Below are 16,733 nucleotides of genomic sequence, written 5' to 3'. Positions count from 1 at the left end.
CTCCAGCTGCTCTACTCGTTTTTTTCCCCTTCTCCACTACCCTCAAATCGCTTCCATTCACCCCACTTGCCTCATTTCTGCTAGAAATGGCTTGAGAGCATCTTTGCCGTGCTCCTCTCCTGCCCTCATTGCCCCAGGAAGGTCAGAGCTCTGAGGGAGGATTTGAACCATCATCCCGTTGCTCGTATTACCCATTATCCTCTGATATCTCTGCACCTGCTCACCCGACGTGTCTCCTTTCTAACCCACCCTCCCTTCCCATTTCACAATGCTATCGTTTTTCTCGGCCTACTTTCACTCCTATCCTTCTTACTGTTCCTCAGCGTCTCCTTTCTTATTCTCATATCTGCCTCTTAAGACTTCTTTTCTGATCTGACTTTGAAGGGGACGATGTGCCATGATAAATAATTAAAAAGACTCAACCTGAGAAAACTTTTCAAGGGCAGAATTCTCAGAAATAAACTTGTAGCGCACACAGGGAGCGAGGAGGTGCTCCTTCACAGACTCCAGGTGGTAGAACAGAAGAAAGCCCTCAGGTGAGTGTGACAGATCAGAGGCCATTCTGGCTCAAACATGACTGAGGAGAGGGAGTTTTTGTCTTGGTGGAATTGCTTGTTTATGTGCTGGGAGAAATGTCTGCAAAGAGAGGATGTTTGTTCTTCACTTCTTGAAAGGCTGTTTCAGGGCAGTCTTGATGTTATAGGCATGTTCTGATCATCTTATCTTGGGTCTAATTGACGTAGTTTTATCAGTAATTTCCTGGATATGATAAGATTTTCCAACAAAGTAATTGCTGAGATGTTGGGACACGCCAAACATTTAGCTTGATAATCTTACAGTAATAGTCTACTTCTTTGATGGCTCCTAAAGGATTGTTGACATCCATCTGGATTCATCGTCATCTTATTTATAGACACATGCATTTTCAAGCATTTGGACTACGTATGTTGTAAATGTATTATCTTTTTTGATTTACACACGACACCTAATTGCACGTCTGTCTGTCCTGGGAGAGGGATCCCTCCTCTGTTGCTCTCGCTGAGGGTTCTTACATATTTCCCAATTAACTGGGGGGTTTCTATGGGAGTTTCTCCTTGTCCGATGTGAGGGTCCAAGGACAGAGGGTGTCGTATTCGTGTTCTGTAAAAACTTTAAAGTCCACTGAGACAAATGTAAAATGTGTGATATTGGGCTACATGAATACACTTTGATTGATTGATCATTTTTAATGGAGGCAAAACCAAAAGTGAGCACACAAAAAATACTGGAAATTAAGTCGTAAGGCCTAACTATGTTATTATTATTATTATGTTACAATTATAGATGGCTAAACACTGACGTTAGACTTTGACAATTTCTTTAATGACATAAAAATGCATAATTTAGGCTGCAAAGTCCTGCATGCAAACATTTTATAACTCCTTTCTTTCACAGAAAATGTTGTTCTTTCTTTTCCTCTGTGACTTTACTGGTTAAAATGATTGACTGAAATACTGGTTAGGTTGAAAGTCCAATAAACACAATTAAAAAAAACGATGTAAGGAAAATAAAGTGTTTTGTGGTATTTTCTATCTTTGGTCTTTGTCAAGTCATTACAATTTAAAAGGCTAAAGTCCAAGTTAATCACAAGGCATCAGTCTAAAAGTCAACGTCAAGTCTTTTCTTTGTCAAGTGGAGTCTATCGTCACCACATTTGTGACACAAGACTGCCTCAAGTTAGAGAAATGTGATCACATGAGGAGTCCTCAGAAGTAAAGTAAAAAACCTTAGTGCTTTTTTCAAATGTGCTCTGTTCTCTAGTAGCTCACTGTCTCTTTTTATCAGCTTGTACGACCAGAAACTATTTAGAATAATGCTTAGCTGCACTTTGCTGTGTAGTCTTCCTTTTGACGTTTTTAAAACTGCTGTTTCATAACAGCTTGTGTGAGTACAAGAGTGTTCCCTTCTTAAAAATAGTCAGGGAAAACAGTTGATGTGCTCAGAGCATAACGATTTGGTTTGGGAGCACCGCTGCACTCTCTATCAATTATTCAGCCAGTCTCTGCCCCCCTCTCTCTCTCTCTCTCTCTCTCTCCCTCTCTCTCTCTATCTCTCTCTCTCTCTCTCTCTCTCTCTCCTCATCTCATGCCACTGATTGTTGGAATGGCCCTGCTTGATTCTCCTCTTTTCTCTCATCCTCCCTCCCCTGTTTTACCTGTGAGGTACGCTGCATGCCACCAAGGAAAAAATAGGAAAAAAGAGGGATAGAGGCTAGATTGCGCATGGCATTCATGTGTTCACGCCCAAACAAGCACGCACGTACCCACGCACGCATGCACGCACACACACACACACACACACGCACGCACGCACGCACTTACCCACGCACGCACGCACGCACGCACGCACACACACGTACGCACGCACGCACTTACCCACGCACGCACGCACACACATAGACACACTCCAAGGTCAACCAGCATGCGTCTTCGCTTCAACTAATTTTCACCGGCACTCTGTGATGGCAAGGCCAGCGGTAATTAATTGCGATACCCCCAATGTGTGTGTGAGCGCAGGGACGGGAGCGAGATGGTCAATTACTTGCGACACAATGTATGCGATTTAATGTGCTGGTATGCATTTGAACGAGGGCGCCGAATTCATTTCATTGCCTTTCTTTGTTGTTTGTGTGCAGACGCTTTACTGTGAGCTTGGTGTGGGATGGGAATATGTCTATGGGCCATACTAATTACGAGTAGGAATGGAAAGTGTCTAATGTGCTCTGGGGAGGTAATTGACATTGATTTATGTTGCGGAGGACTATGGAGGGGTTCTATCATAGCAGGCAGCCGGCAATCACAATTCTGTATCATTAGGCTGGGGTGTGTGTTTGCTTGTATGCGTGTGTGTGTGTGTGTTTGTGTGTGAATATTGTGGGTTTTTGACAGTGGTCCAGCATGGAAACGTCACACATAATTAGAGAGCTGACAGAACGCCCCCCCCCCCCTCCACTCCTCCTTATCCTCTTGAGCTGCCAGCAGCACCCCCCAACCCTCCCTCAAGTCTAACCATTGCTACCTCGCTGTCATGCATCCTGTCTTACACATGCAACACACACACACACACACACACACACACACACACACACACACACACACACACACACACACACACACACACACACACACATGAAGAACAGGCAACACTAACTCACACACTGACACACATTTGCACAGGCTCAGACATAGGCGCCCACCCACGCACAAACAATACAAATTCATGTGGGTTTTCCTTTCATGAGATCGCCCTGTACGTGTTACTAAACGTTTAATTTGCATCCTCGCGGAACAAAATTGACATAAGAGAAGGATGGAGAAGGGGAGGGGGGAGGCTATAGATTAGAACACACACTGTGAGAAGGAAGGGAGGATGTGTTTTCTCTCCATTCCAACCCTGTTCCCCATTGAGAGGAAAAGAGGACCTGGACAATTAACCACAGAACAGAGAGCATGCTGGGTAATTAGCAGGAAGTCAAAGCTCGCATTCCCCCTTGAGCGTGCGACAACACGCGCTTTCGCGGGCGATGCGCACACATTCATGATTTTTTTGTCAGCTTTCACAAACATGTGGTGGCTGAGGATAGCACTCTGAGAATAATCGTCAGAGGTAGAACAATTAGCGGAGGTCGGCTCGGTATGGGGTCGACTGGAAAAACTTATCAGATCTGAGAATGAAACAAAAGGCTTGGGGGGTGGAGGATGCTCAACGATGGCGTCAGGAGAATTGTTCCCCGCTACAATAGTAGGAAACAACAATCGGCAGATGGACGCAGTATAATGGGCATTCATTCGCTGAGTGTTGCTTTGAAAGAGGACAGGGAACACTTCTGAGGCTATGTGTAAAAAGCCAAATTATACAAAGGATCATTGAGTATTCAACCATCCAGAAATGCTATGAGGAATTTAAGTAATTCAAATGACACCCTATTTGTTTTTAGTAAAGGTGCCCCACATCACCTGAAATAAACAATAACATCTGCTATTGTCAAAGGGCTGTATTGCATTCTTTTCTAAAACTACACATTATGATTATTAGGATTTGGTGAATATTAGATTTGGTAAAGGGTTAGGTGATTGTTCATCATCAAGTATAGATGAAAGGCATCATAATTAGTCTGTTAGAACTCAGCATTTGATTGAACCATTGATCAAAGACCAGCATGTTAGGTTGGCTCAAGTTAGTTTGATAACAGTCGGATACTCACAACAGAGTCTGATTTGAGTTGAAGGTCGTTTTAAGTTAATTTTTTTTCCATCTGGATTTAAGCTATTACTTCCTGTCATCATTCCGTGTTTCTTTGTGGTGTTTCAGGGATTTTGTACAGCTGTATACACTTGAAAATCAACCAAGGCTATGTGGATGGTGACATGGGGTGTAATTATGTGATATACTAGCTCTGCCCACTTGGGATGGACTAACCTTAAGGATCATAGTCAGACTTGCAACAGAAATTACTTTTTAAGCCCCTCAAAATGACATTTAGTTGAGCAACAAGGTCAATTTAGTAGCTGAATTTGGGCTTTATATGAATCCAACATAGACTCTAAGTGTATTTGGTTCTTCCTTGGCCCATACTACACCCTTCCATCATGTTTCATAAAAATCGTCGTTTTTGAAACTGGCTGACAAACACACAAACAAATGGTAGGTAAATCATAGCCTCCTTGGCGGAGATAATGTATGAAGTGGAGTTAAAAACAACCTAGTTTGTAAGGGTAGTGGCTCTGCATAATGATGTTACGTTTATAGTATATACTGTTTGAATACAAGATCATATCATTACTATAATAAACCCTGCATGGTATTATGTACTTCCCATATGCATATTAGCGTCGTGGTTACGGGGCAGGGGCATGAATCTTTCCTCCTCCACCACCCCCTGTTGTTCCCACAGGTAGCATCTCCGCATCATTCCCCGCAGTAATGCATTTGAAAGTAACCTATAGCCCCCCCCCCTCCCCCCCACACTCTGCTGCTCCTTCCCCATAAATTGAGATGCTGCAACCCTCTCAGTGATCTTATTCCTCCCCTAGAGCTGTGGCCCCGAGCGGAGGGAGCGGGGTGGGGGGGTGTGGGGTGCAGGGGAATGTCCTGAGATCGCAGAGAGAGATTGAAACTGGCATCAGCTAGCCAAGAGGCTCCAAGGGACCGATTGGAAATCAGGTGCTTTCTGGCAATGCTGCAACACATTTACACACGTGTGCGCTCACATGCACACAGAAAAAAGGCATTCTTTCTGTCTGTTTCTCACAAACACAGTGGCACCAGCCATCTATAGTCATTTATCTCTCACCGGTAAATGTATCCATGTTCGTCGGGCCCCAATCTTTTTCCTCTGCCTTTCTATCTTCGCTTACACACACTCCCCCAAAAACAATCTCCTTCAATCACCACCTCTCTCCATTTCCCTCCCTCTCTCTCCCGTTTTTTCTCTCCCTCCACTAACGTAAACCATTCCTTTCTACCCCCCCTCCCCCCCCCCTCTAACTCTCTGGACTTATATTTCTCAGCGATATCCCCCCAAAATCCTCCTCCTCCGCCTCCTCCTTCTCGTCTGTTCCTATCTCTCTCTTTCGCTGCCAGTCATTCAAGCCCTGGGGTGTTCTTAGGTGATCAATCTTCATCCTCTCAGCGCTGTCACTCTGTCGGGTCATGCCAAAACACACGTGCGCACACACATCCGCTATAACGAGTGGACAACAAAATGCCAACATTTACATATGATTACAGTGGGGGGCAGAGGAAGTGGAACACACATGCGAAGGATGCGAACACCCACAATCTAGCCTCCCCTTCCTCAAAAAAGTGCACGCGCGTTCATCTTCTCATGGCTGCCGGTTGTAACGAGATGGAGGCCGGGCTATGCCAAAGCGGGGATGGTGTGACTCTCTGGCTCGGCCGCGGCTGGCTCTCTCTCAGTCACGGGCTCCAGCAGCTCCAGCCAGCTCACCCAGCCTCCGCCATCACCAAACCCAGAGAGGAGGGCCCAATCTGGGCTGGAGGGTGGAGCTGGAAACCCGTCCGCTCTGGGCTCCATCCACTGCGACAGGCTCTGAGCCATGCCCAACCCCACCACCTGAACATGACCAAATACTGGCACCGCGGAGAGCTCAACAGCGTGTGTGTGTGTTTGAATCTGTAAAGATGGCAATAACAACATAGCTTCTGTGAAAAGAGGATTTATTACTTTTATTTTCGCTACCCAAACGTCACTAAAGATAATTTGCAATAAAATAAAACATCCTCTATACTAAAATTACATTATGGCATATGCATCGCCATGGAAACGCAGGTAAGGTAAACAATCGGGACTGGAAATTGCTTCTATTTCAAGCCGTAGGTATTCTTGTTCAATACCTTCTTCTTATCCATCATGCATACTGACGTGATGCATCAGCACAGGTTGAGCACAGACCTGAGACCAGTGGGGCTGAATTAAACATGGCCGGGCCTCATAAATACTGCACAGGGCCGACACTCAGGGGAGCTTATCCGGGACCATAAGAGCTGGAAGTCCCAGCGCCCAGCAGGAGAAACACAACTACAGCTCGCAGAGTAAATGCTCACGGAGCGAGCGTGCGCATGCTAGCAAGCATGTAGCCAGCGTCCTTCTCACTGTATGCCTCATGAATAGTAATACCCTGCATGAATGCTCTGTTTGCCTGGTAAGTGTTCTTTGTGTACTGGCAAAAGCGTGTGTGTAAAGTGTGTGAAATGGTTTGTATTTCCTGCTCCCTCAATTCAGGGTGCATGCATAATAGCTTTGACACATGGTGGCTTTCTGTATGTGCTGCTCCAGGAGATAAGGTAGAAAATGCATTTGAGTAGCACACCTTTGTGAATCAGAGGCCATGAGCACTGTTTCATTATCTTTAGGTGGTTCATATATTGGTGTAGATTGATGGAGGGGAGTTGTGACTAACAGCACATGATATTCTGTAGTTTTCTGTTTGATCAGTGAAGAAAAACCTGTGGCTTTTGTCCATTAGACGAATGAAAAACAAATGATACTATGAGCCTCGTAAAGGCTGCTCAATAATCAGGTGAACTGCTTAAAGGTAATGTCTTCTACCTTTGCCCTCATTCCTGACCTTTATGTTACGTAATACTACTCTGAAGGACTACCGTATGAGAGGATGTCAGAATATTGCACTGTAGCTCTCTGGCATTTGTTAAATTTGGTGCAGAATGATGAAAATACAACTCATTCTGGGTAAGAAACTCAGTGTGGTAAAGACATTTGTTAAGAGGCTGTTGAGTACGGTGGCCCGCAAAACGACCTACATCGACACAAAACACTTACATTAGAAGAAATGGGCTGCACTTTATAAAACGAAGCACATATTTAAAAAACAAATGTGCCAAAACAGATGCTAAAGAAGAAACATCTTCACCAACTTGACGAAAAATGCGGAAACGAGGACACTAGAAAGTGTTAAGGTTCTGGAATTATAATGTGTTGAAGATGTTTCTACTCTGCATATGTTGTGGCACATTTGTGTGTTTTAATTTGCACTTTTCTTTATGTCGTCTAATGTAGGTTTTTTTGGGCAGATGAAGTGCTTTAGCCCCTGTCTGCTACCGTAGTTAAGATATCCGTCACACCTTTTTATGAGAGTAACATTTCTAAATTCAAACTCTGGTCGTTTCAAAAATAATCTCCATGAAACAAGGATTTGCTCCTGAGTAATTCTGTTTTTAGATTTTAGAGTTATATTATGGTAAATTGTTTTACACTCCACTTTGTGGTTTTGTCGATATTGCAAGTCCATTAAAACGTTTTCTTGCTTAATATTTTTTTCATTATTTGAGCTGGATGTTCATCAGTGGTCACTTGAGATGCATGTATTTAAAAATCATGTGTGAACTAATGTATCTATTTTAAAGCTGTCCACTTGTGATAGGCACCTTAAAGACACATGTTAATACCAGGTGTACACAGGTCATGCTGGTTTACACTGGCCTGACAGTGATGTTTGCCAAGGACATTAAGAAGATTGAAAACCTTTTGGAGATTTTGTATAGACCCTAGAGAAAGTAAACTGTTTTGTATCAAATTTCATCCTCCTTGGCTCTTGCTTTCTAGCATTTCTCTCCATCACCATGGTTCTTTTCTAACAGGAATGTTGTGGAAGCAGCATGGCTCTGACCTTCCGTCCCTCACTATTGATTACTCAAGGCTCACACCGCCGCTGTGCTTTCAGTAGGTGGCTCTAGATATCTAGAAAAAAGAAGAAAAAAGAGGAAACATTTCTTACCTGGTCTCCAGCGGGACGTTACTGTTGAGCACCCAGCTGTCTTGCAGCTGAACAGACTCGGGGGTGGTGGGCCCGTCTCCAGGACCCGGAACCGGGGCGTGGATGGGGTTGCGTCCCCCTCTCAGAGTGTTTCTGTTCAGACTGTTTGCAGACTGGTGGGATAAGGTGTGGTGGTTGTGCGGAGGGGGCAGTGGAGGCCGTAGTGTGGATTGGCTGTGGTGGTTGGCAGCCCCTGGAAGGAGACCAAACAGAGAGGAATTTTAGCATCACACGTCTTTGTGACGGAAATCAAACAGAGCTTCAGATAAAAGGGAGGGAAGGATTTTATTTCAAGCTGCTACAAGTGTGAGACAAACACATTATTTGATATTGTTTATTTTGCAGCAAAGCAATAAAAGTAAACCTTTTCAGCTCACAGGATAGCATAATTAGCAGTCCATTATGCGCTACTGATGTGTCTGCAATCATTTTGTCGGAGTAGGTGTCGAATTTTCCAAACGGTCGATAACTTTTTTTAGCAGGAATCTCCACCTAAATAGATACATGTTATTTGATAATCGTGTTTCCACATTTTGCTTTCACTTTTTCTCTATGATTTATCCCGTCTTATTTTTAGCCAAGTCTTCCGTTCGATGTTGTTTGCCTTTTCACAACTGAGAGAAAGTGTGTGCGTGTGTGTGAGTGGTATTAGAGCACTCGGCACAGCGTGTGCCCTCATCTCTCGCTCTCAGACTTGGGGGAACATGTCAGCTAGAATCCAATACCAGCCCTTCCAACTCTGAGCTAATGGACTGTCGAGTGAGAGAGCTGAAAAACAAACCCGGATGACTCAGACAAGAACACCCATTCACACATCACCTTTCTATCTCCGACGCTCTCTCTCGGTGGGGGATTTGAGCCTGTCTATAGCGTGTGTGTGGGTTCGTACAGTAAAATCAATAAACCACATTCTATACAGTACAGGAGAGCTTGTCAGGGTTACATCACTTAGCATACCTTTGTTCACAAATTGACAGGTAAATGTACTCAAAGCGACACTGATCAAAAAGAGGGCATACAATCACTTTGTGTATCACAACAAACTGTCCAAACCTTTATTTTAATCTGAACAGGGATGTTGGAATTATTGCAAAACACACAGGGTTATTGACTTAACTTTGAATTCTTGCTTAACATCACTATTGGCTTTTTCTCACATTAAAACAACACGCTGCATTTCCTTTATTATACTACACATCTGAGCGTGGATTACATTAAGTTGATTGTGTTTGTTTGCAAATAGCCTTCTGGTGTTGATCAAAGGGTGAGCAGTAAGTGCACATATGCACACGTATGTGCGGGGTGAAAACAACAGCAGCAACTGCTTTGTCAAGCTGCGCGATCACACTTGTACCCCGAGCATTTGTCATCTCCTCTTGAATTAGATGAGAAAAGAAACAGCGTGTGAGAAGAAGAGAGACGAGTGGATGTGGCAAACGCTCCTGCCCCCCTTTCAGCTTTGATATTTGTCCATCAAGAGAGTCATGAGCGGCATCCATGATGACGACTCCTACACTGAAACAACACACAGAATGTAGAAGTTCACAGAAACCACCTCGAAGAAATCTATGTTTTAAACATATTTATATTTGTAGCATTAAGCAGGGGTGGATATTGTCAGAATGAGTCCCTGGGCACCTGCATGCAAAAGGCCCCCCCACTTATCCTACATGGTGCCAAGTCACTTAGAATTTAAGACAATTGAGCCTTTTTTAGTCGTTGTTATGCATCTCTGTTAATTTTTCCTCTTTTTTTATCGTATTGTATCTCTTTGTAGTTTTTTAATTGTTGTTTTTTTCTTTCTGTTATAACTTTTAGATTATAATTTTTTTGTAATCATTTTGTGCTTGTTTTGCAAATATATATATATTTTTTATTTTAGTTTCGTGTAGTTCATTTGTTTCTTTCTGCAGTTGTCTGTGTATCTTTGTAGTTGCTTTGCCTCTATTTGTGGTTGTTAAGCATGCACAATTGTTGTGAGTCTCTTTGAGGTGTCTTTCTTTTCATTTGTTTTGTTGTCTTATTTGTCTTTTTATGTCCCAGGTGTTTATTCTTTTCTGGTAATTGTGAGTCTTAACCTGGTTGGTGCATGACTCTTTGGGTCACATTTGTCAAACATTGAGCTAATGAAACGTTGGGCCCATAATAATCCATCTATGGAATTAAATCATTCCCTCTTCCTAATTTCCTTTCTCTAGGCGGGTGTTTAGATCATATAGGGGGCATGGCACTCCTTTGCATCTGCAGCTGTAATGGCGACCAGTTTGTAAGGTGACCTGATTCCACCGGGCTGCCACTGGGACGCAGGTGTCACCCACATGGCCCCGAAGAACAGATGCTAGTGAAAGGAGAGAAGAGCCGAAGTGGGCGAGGAGACGAGAGAAAGACGAAGGGGCCTGACCTCTGCTACACGGGAGAGACGCAAAACATCTGTTTGTTTGCACATGCGAAGATGCTCCTGGGAGAACCGGCGTGCATATATTGGCATATGCAAACTGACATGCAGTTACACTCCTGCAGGAAAAGTCCAACTCTTGCATCATACATGCAGAGTGTAAATTGATATTAAAGCATGCAAAGAGTATATCTCTCCTCCTCCTTTCCATACAGCCAAATTCTTTCTTCAAGGATTGTTCCCCTCTCCTTTTATGGTGATTTTATTTGCATTTTGTTTGTGTCTTTTGCTGAGATGTAAAGCACTTTGGGATAAATCTTGTTTCTTAAGAGCACTTCATAAATACATTTGAACCGACTTCCCCTCTCTGCAATGCATACATAAATGTGACAGAGCTCCAACTACACCCTATCTGCATAAATACTTTTTTTATCCAAGCAGAGCAACAATGCACACAACACAGAGCATGGGAAATACACTGGGAAAAATAAGCTCGCACGCACACATGAAGGCATGGGCACACAGTCTGTGCGATATGAAAATAAAAGTAGGCACCATGTTAAAATCTGCGCACAGCAAACATGCACAGGTTTGTTTTTGTCTTTGTTCACTTTCCTGCTATAAATACTGAATAGTTTTTTATTCAAAATGGGATGAATAATACATGGCACACGTTGTATGGAAGAGGAATACATGGTTTTATAGCCTTAGTTTTCTATGTACTGCTGAGTGCGTGTACAAGCATCAATTGTGTGGAAATGTATGTGTGTGTGTGTACTGTTTAACAGTCCAGTCACTATATTGTTACACAGGGACTGAGTAATAAATCCTGTCGTGTTGCAGAAACTCACATCTGCCACATTTTGTAATAAAGATTTTAACATTCCGCTTGAAAAAAGACACAGAAATGCTATTATCTATCAGACAGCTGTGAATTGTATTATGAGTCTCCAGATAAAGTCAGAAAAATGTAAATGCTGAGAAAAGTACTTCTTGTAATTCTATGCGTTTTCTGGCCTCCTGGGGCCGCGTACTGTCAGGTTAGCTGAAGTGAATTGTTACATGATAGAATGAGATTGTTTCTTTTATTCTGCATTGAATCAATATTTGCTAAATAAAGTGCATGAATGATTCAATGCTAATGTTTACTGTTCTTTAGGCACATGCCGCCTTTGTCTTCCACATCGACTTTAGTGTGCTGCAAAACAGTTACGACCGGAGACAAATTGCTTTCCTTTTTTCTCTGCTACAGAACAAAGTGATGTCAAAGAAATGTATTTTCATGTAGACTCAAAATCCATTAAAACAAATCCTTAAAAGCTCTTCAGAGAAAACACAAACACAAGGAGAAGTGGGGTCTGCCCGAGAAACAAGACTGAAGTATAAGGCCGTTTTTTTTCTTTCATATGCTCAGACAACTTCTGACGAGAACCCCAGATTGCTTTAGCCACAGAAACACAAATCTGACCAACCATTGGAACAGAGGCAGCGCGCAGTAACAAGTAGGCTGCGGGCAAATGGATCCAATAAATTAAGATAGAGGACTTAGTCAGATGAATTGTCCGGTTTGTTCAAGTACAACCCGCAGGTAGGCTGATAGGAACAACTGTTTTAACCGGGAACTCAGTCTGATAAAAGGCAAAACATGCGGTGAGGAAATAGAGCAATTAGGGAGCAGCCAAGCATTTCACATTTTATTCCACTTTATCTTTCCCTCCTTTCTTTCCTCTCTCTTTGACTTGCCAGTGTGAGTAAACAGCGATTTTGAAAAGATTCTCTTAACAGCTCTCGGTTTTGTTTTCGCTGCCACTTTTTGTAGACAAGCTTGAGCCCTTCTGACTGCTGTTGAAGCCTGACCCACTTTATTCTGTCCAACGTCCCCCTGCGCCTAGAGAGGAGGGGGGGGACGGGACGGAACGGGACGGACGACACACACCATATAGCTGTAAGCTGGTGGTTTGGCTCAGGCTAATCCCTGGAAGTTCATTGTGCTTTGCAATTCAAAAGGAGCCTCATTCAGCGGAGGAGCATTAGCCTGTCTGCTAACCTGCATCCTCTGTAAAGCACACAAGTGAGAGGCAGGGGCTCGCCACACCATTTGAATCTCACAGTGTGAGTGTGTGTGTGTGTGTGTGTGTGTGTGTGTGTGTGTGTGTGTGTGTGTGTGTGTGTGTGTGTGTGTGTGTGTGTGTGTGTGTGTCTATATGAGTGTGTGACCAGCTGGCAGAAACCAATGCAGTTTGTTTTGTTGCCATGGATAGGCAAACTGTTTATTGACATTTTTCTGTGGTTAACAGAAATGTCGCAGGGCAGGATATGCACCTGGATGTGTGTGTGTGTGTGTGTGTGTGTGTGTGTGTGTGTGTGTGTGTGTGTGCAAAATAGAAATGCTCATTCAGCAGTTAAAAAGGGATCATCGCAGGGCTCAGCTCCCTGCCCTCCCTCCGTCCTTCCCACTCCTTCTGTCTCAATATTTATTTTATTTCACGACCCATATCTCCACTGCTCCTACATTTCTTTAAAAAAACAAAACAGTGCCACCCCCCATTGTTTTTCATGCACCTTCTCCCTGTGTTAATTGCTATTCTCCCTGTGTTTTAAGGTGGTATCTTCCCATGTGCTGCTGCTTCATATGTCCTCTGTCTGAGAATGTCATATTCTCCTCATTTGTCATTCTTCTCAGAGCTCAGAGACTGAGCACAATGGAAGGAGAGCTTGAGGTGAAACACACACACATGCTGACAAAAGGAGCTTAATTTCTTACATCGGCTTTCGTATACACACAAACACATACAGGCACCAAAAAAAAGATATAGTTAAATGCACACACACACACGCACACACACACACACACACACACACACACACACACACACACACACACACACACACACACACACACACACACACACACACACACACACCGCCTCTGCCTTGGCTAGTCATCTCTGTCTAATTAGGAGGCAATAATCCGCTAGAGAAGAGTCATCAAATTCAGCCAAAAACAAACAGTCTCCATGAGCAGAAAAATGCACGTGTGCATATTACCCCCACGCACACACAGATGCATATAACTGCACACACACACCAGGCGCGAGTCATCCCACTGTTACGCAAATGTCACCCTTACATAAGCACCATTATGAAGAATAACATTAGAGCAGAAGGAGGCAACGCGTCTTCGCCTTTTGTTTCTGTAGATTTGTTTCAACAAAGCCATTAAACATTCATTGCTTCGGCAGTGACTTGGGGTGGCTTCCCTGGCATGAGATAGCTAGCCACTTTAGAGGAGGGCTCGGGCTAAAAATAGCCTAGCATTCCCCATGCATAATGAATGGCCAGACAGCGCTAACGCTCTTTCCAGGAGCGATCTGCCACGCTCCGGTTGGCCGTCTCAGCTCTGCCGGCGTTCCCAGACAGGTGCTCCGAGCCAAACAGTATTCCCACATAAACATTCGCAGACCCAATTCCCAGCCAATCCCCGGCAACACCGTTCCGTTCCCGTTCACTTGTCATGCTTCAGTGGGAACACAAGTCATGTCTGTCCACCTGTTAGCTTAGGTAATGGTGGACTACTTTACTGGAACAACACACGCACGCAGACACAAACACACACATACACACAGCATGCTGCTTCCTGAGGATTATCTCGCTGTGGTCAGTTTCTGCCTGGCTTGGTAAGCCTCATTTCCTGCCCAGCGTCCACTCGCTGCAGGACCACACAAATCACACAAACAGACACTCACACAGGCACATGCATAAACAGACGCCGGTTATAGGTGTTTTATTTCCTCGCAGCCGTTCCTGTGACTTCCTACATGCCAGGGTTTGTTTATGCAGTTGCCAGACTGCCACTCTAAACTCATTTAGGTCGATTTTAATGGACGCCCAAAGCCAAGGACTCTCTCTGCACCCATTAGATCAGCAGTCCTGGCTTGGAATCGTGGCAATTTTCAATCTTCATCTCAATGTTGTTCTCCTTCCATCCAAATGTCTCTCTTTTCACCCTCTAAGCTCTCATCAGCGAACCCCGTTTTATTCACATTCCCCCCTTTTCATGTTCTTTATCTCTTTGACTCACTGTGTCTCTCGGTTTCCGTCTCCCTTACAGTCCCCATCTATTTTTATTCTGTTTAGATGTTTCTTTTCACTCACTCTGCTTTTTCATTCTTTTTTTTTTCCATGCACGATGTCTCATTAAACAACTTCAAAAGTCAAAGTTTGGCTTTCTGTATTTGTGTTCCCATTTGCCTCTTTGCGCCTCTTTTTTCTCTGTCATTCTTGTTTTTTCTTTGTCTCCCTCGCTCTCTGTGTGTACAGGCTCAGCAGAGACTGAAAAGAAGCCCCGGAACAGAAAGTGTGGGTGTATGTGAACAAGAATGAGAGAAAGAGAAAGAGAGAGTGTGCCTGCGAGCCTCACTCTCCCTCTTTGCCAGCGTCTGCCATTAGGGTGTCAGTGGCAGAGTGAATTTATTTGCTGTGCGGTTACTGGGCTAATGATTGATGTTGCCCCAGCAAACAGTAAACCAATTAGAAGGCTGATGTAACGTCATTTTAAAAGCCTCCTAATCACGTTGCTCTTGAACCTGGGACCCGGGCCTTCCCTAATGAAGATTTATACTGGATCAAAGGAGAGCCTAACGCCATTAACAATAGATTGTATTCCACCAAAAATCACATTAGGATTTCTCTTCCCACCCCCCCACCCCTCCCTCCCATCAGGCCGCTGCTAAATATATCTGCTGATTACAAGTGCAGATGCACAGAGGAATGGAGAAAGGAGCGGGAAAGAGAGGGGCAGAGAGTTAGACGGAGTTGGCCCACGGTTAGCTAATTGTTGGGAATAAATGTGTATGATGATGAACAAACTCATCACAGCAGATGTTTGTGTGTGTGTGTGTGTGTGTGTGTGTGTGTGTGTGTGTGTGTGTGTGTGTGTGTGTGTGTGTGTGTGTGTGTGTGTGTGTATGGGGAAGATAAATTGTTTTGAGGGGCTGATATAAGCACATAGGGCCTGTAACAGCCAACAAGAGAGAGTCCAATGATGAAAGAGGAAGCATACAGCCAGGAAAAAGTAACCAGTTTGTCTTTTGCTGCACTGATCTCCTGCCGGTACTTAAAATTCATCATTCCCCTACCTTTCACTTTCCAGCGGATTATTAATGTCACATGGAAAGTAAGTACAAACACACCTACTCACTGGCAAACAGTCTGCGCTGTGCAGAGTGAAGAGGTTGCTTTTACTTGCATCATTGTTTTCCGGCGATAGTTAACTAAGGTGGGAGGGTAATATTTAAAATGAGATCCATTAAGAGATGACCAATTTTGAGCTCAAAATTTGCTTTTATTTATTATGTGACAACAGGTTTAGGAACAGAGTGTTTTCGTTTGTTACTTTCTGTCATTAATTATAATTTGTCATTATCATGTGCAGCTCTTGCAGCCGTCTTCACATGCCGGTTGATCTTATCAAATACAAATATTTTAAATTGAATCCTTAAATGATCAATAATAGGATTTATCTCCTCTCTCATAAATCCCTAATATCCACAATTAACCATGCTAACAATCAATTTCTGTCTTAAATCTCTTACTGCATATTTTATGATCAGTCACAATGCAAACAATAAATGCTTTAGTTCTTCTGTTTTGATTCCCAGCCCTGCAAACAAATGCTGACGACTGAGGAATGGAAAAAAAAACGAAGAGCAGAGACAAAATGGCTAAAAGAATAAGATGTGACATTGAATTAAAGCGAGAGGATTGCTTGGCATTTTCCTGAGCAGCGACTAAATCAGATCAGGAAATGGACACTTGATGAGGTAATGCAGGTGCCCCTCAAAAAGAGGTCCGTACCCCGTGGACCTCGGAGTGGGGCTCCCTGAGTATGAACGCAGGCCAGGGTCCGGAGCAGCCCCATTCTTTTCTCTCAAAGGGTAGTTGGTGGCGCGCGCCGGGGGGGGGGGAAAATGGGAAAGTAAGTAAATAAATATGTAGTTGTA

The 16,733-nt window shown here is 43.7% G+C and overlaps 1 protein-coding gene across 1 annotated transcript in view; it reads right to left on the bottom strand.

Annotated features, from left to right (window-relative positions):
- Positions 1 to 16,733, bottom strand: part of LOC104968187 (teneurin-2-like) — a 95,972-nt gene that overhangs the window by 527 nt on the left and 78,712 nt on the right. Inside the window, exon 4 of the mRNA XM_010797762.1 lies at positions 8,298 to 8,529. Within this exon, the coding sequence (XP_010796064.1) occupies positions 8,298 to 8,529 (232 nt within the window). The remainder of the gene's footprint in view (positions 1 to 8,297; positions 8,530 to 16,733) is intronic.

The sequence above is a fragment of the Notothenia coriiceps genome, unplaced genomic scaffold (genome assembly GCF_000735185.1).
Source record: "Notothenia coriiceps isolate Sejong01 unplaced genomic scaffold, NC01 NC01_scaffold00038354, whole genome shotgun sequence".
Taxonomy (NCBI): Eukaryota; Metazoa; Chordata; class Actinopteri; order Perciformes; family Nototheniidae; genus Notothenia; species Notothenia coriiceps.
Note: the sequence above shows the minus strand (reverse complement) of the source record. Positions and strands in the feature narration are given on the sequence as shown.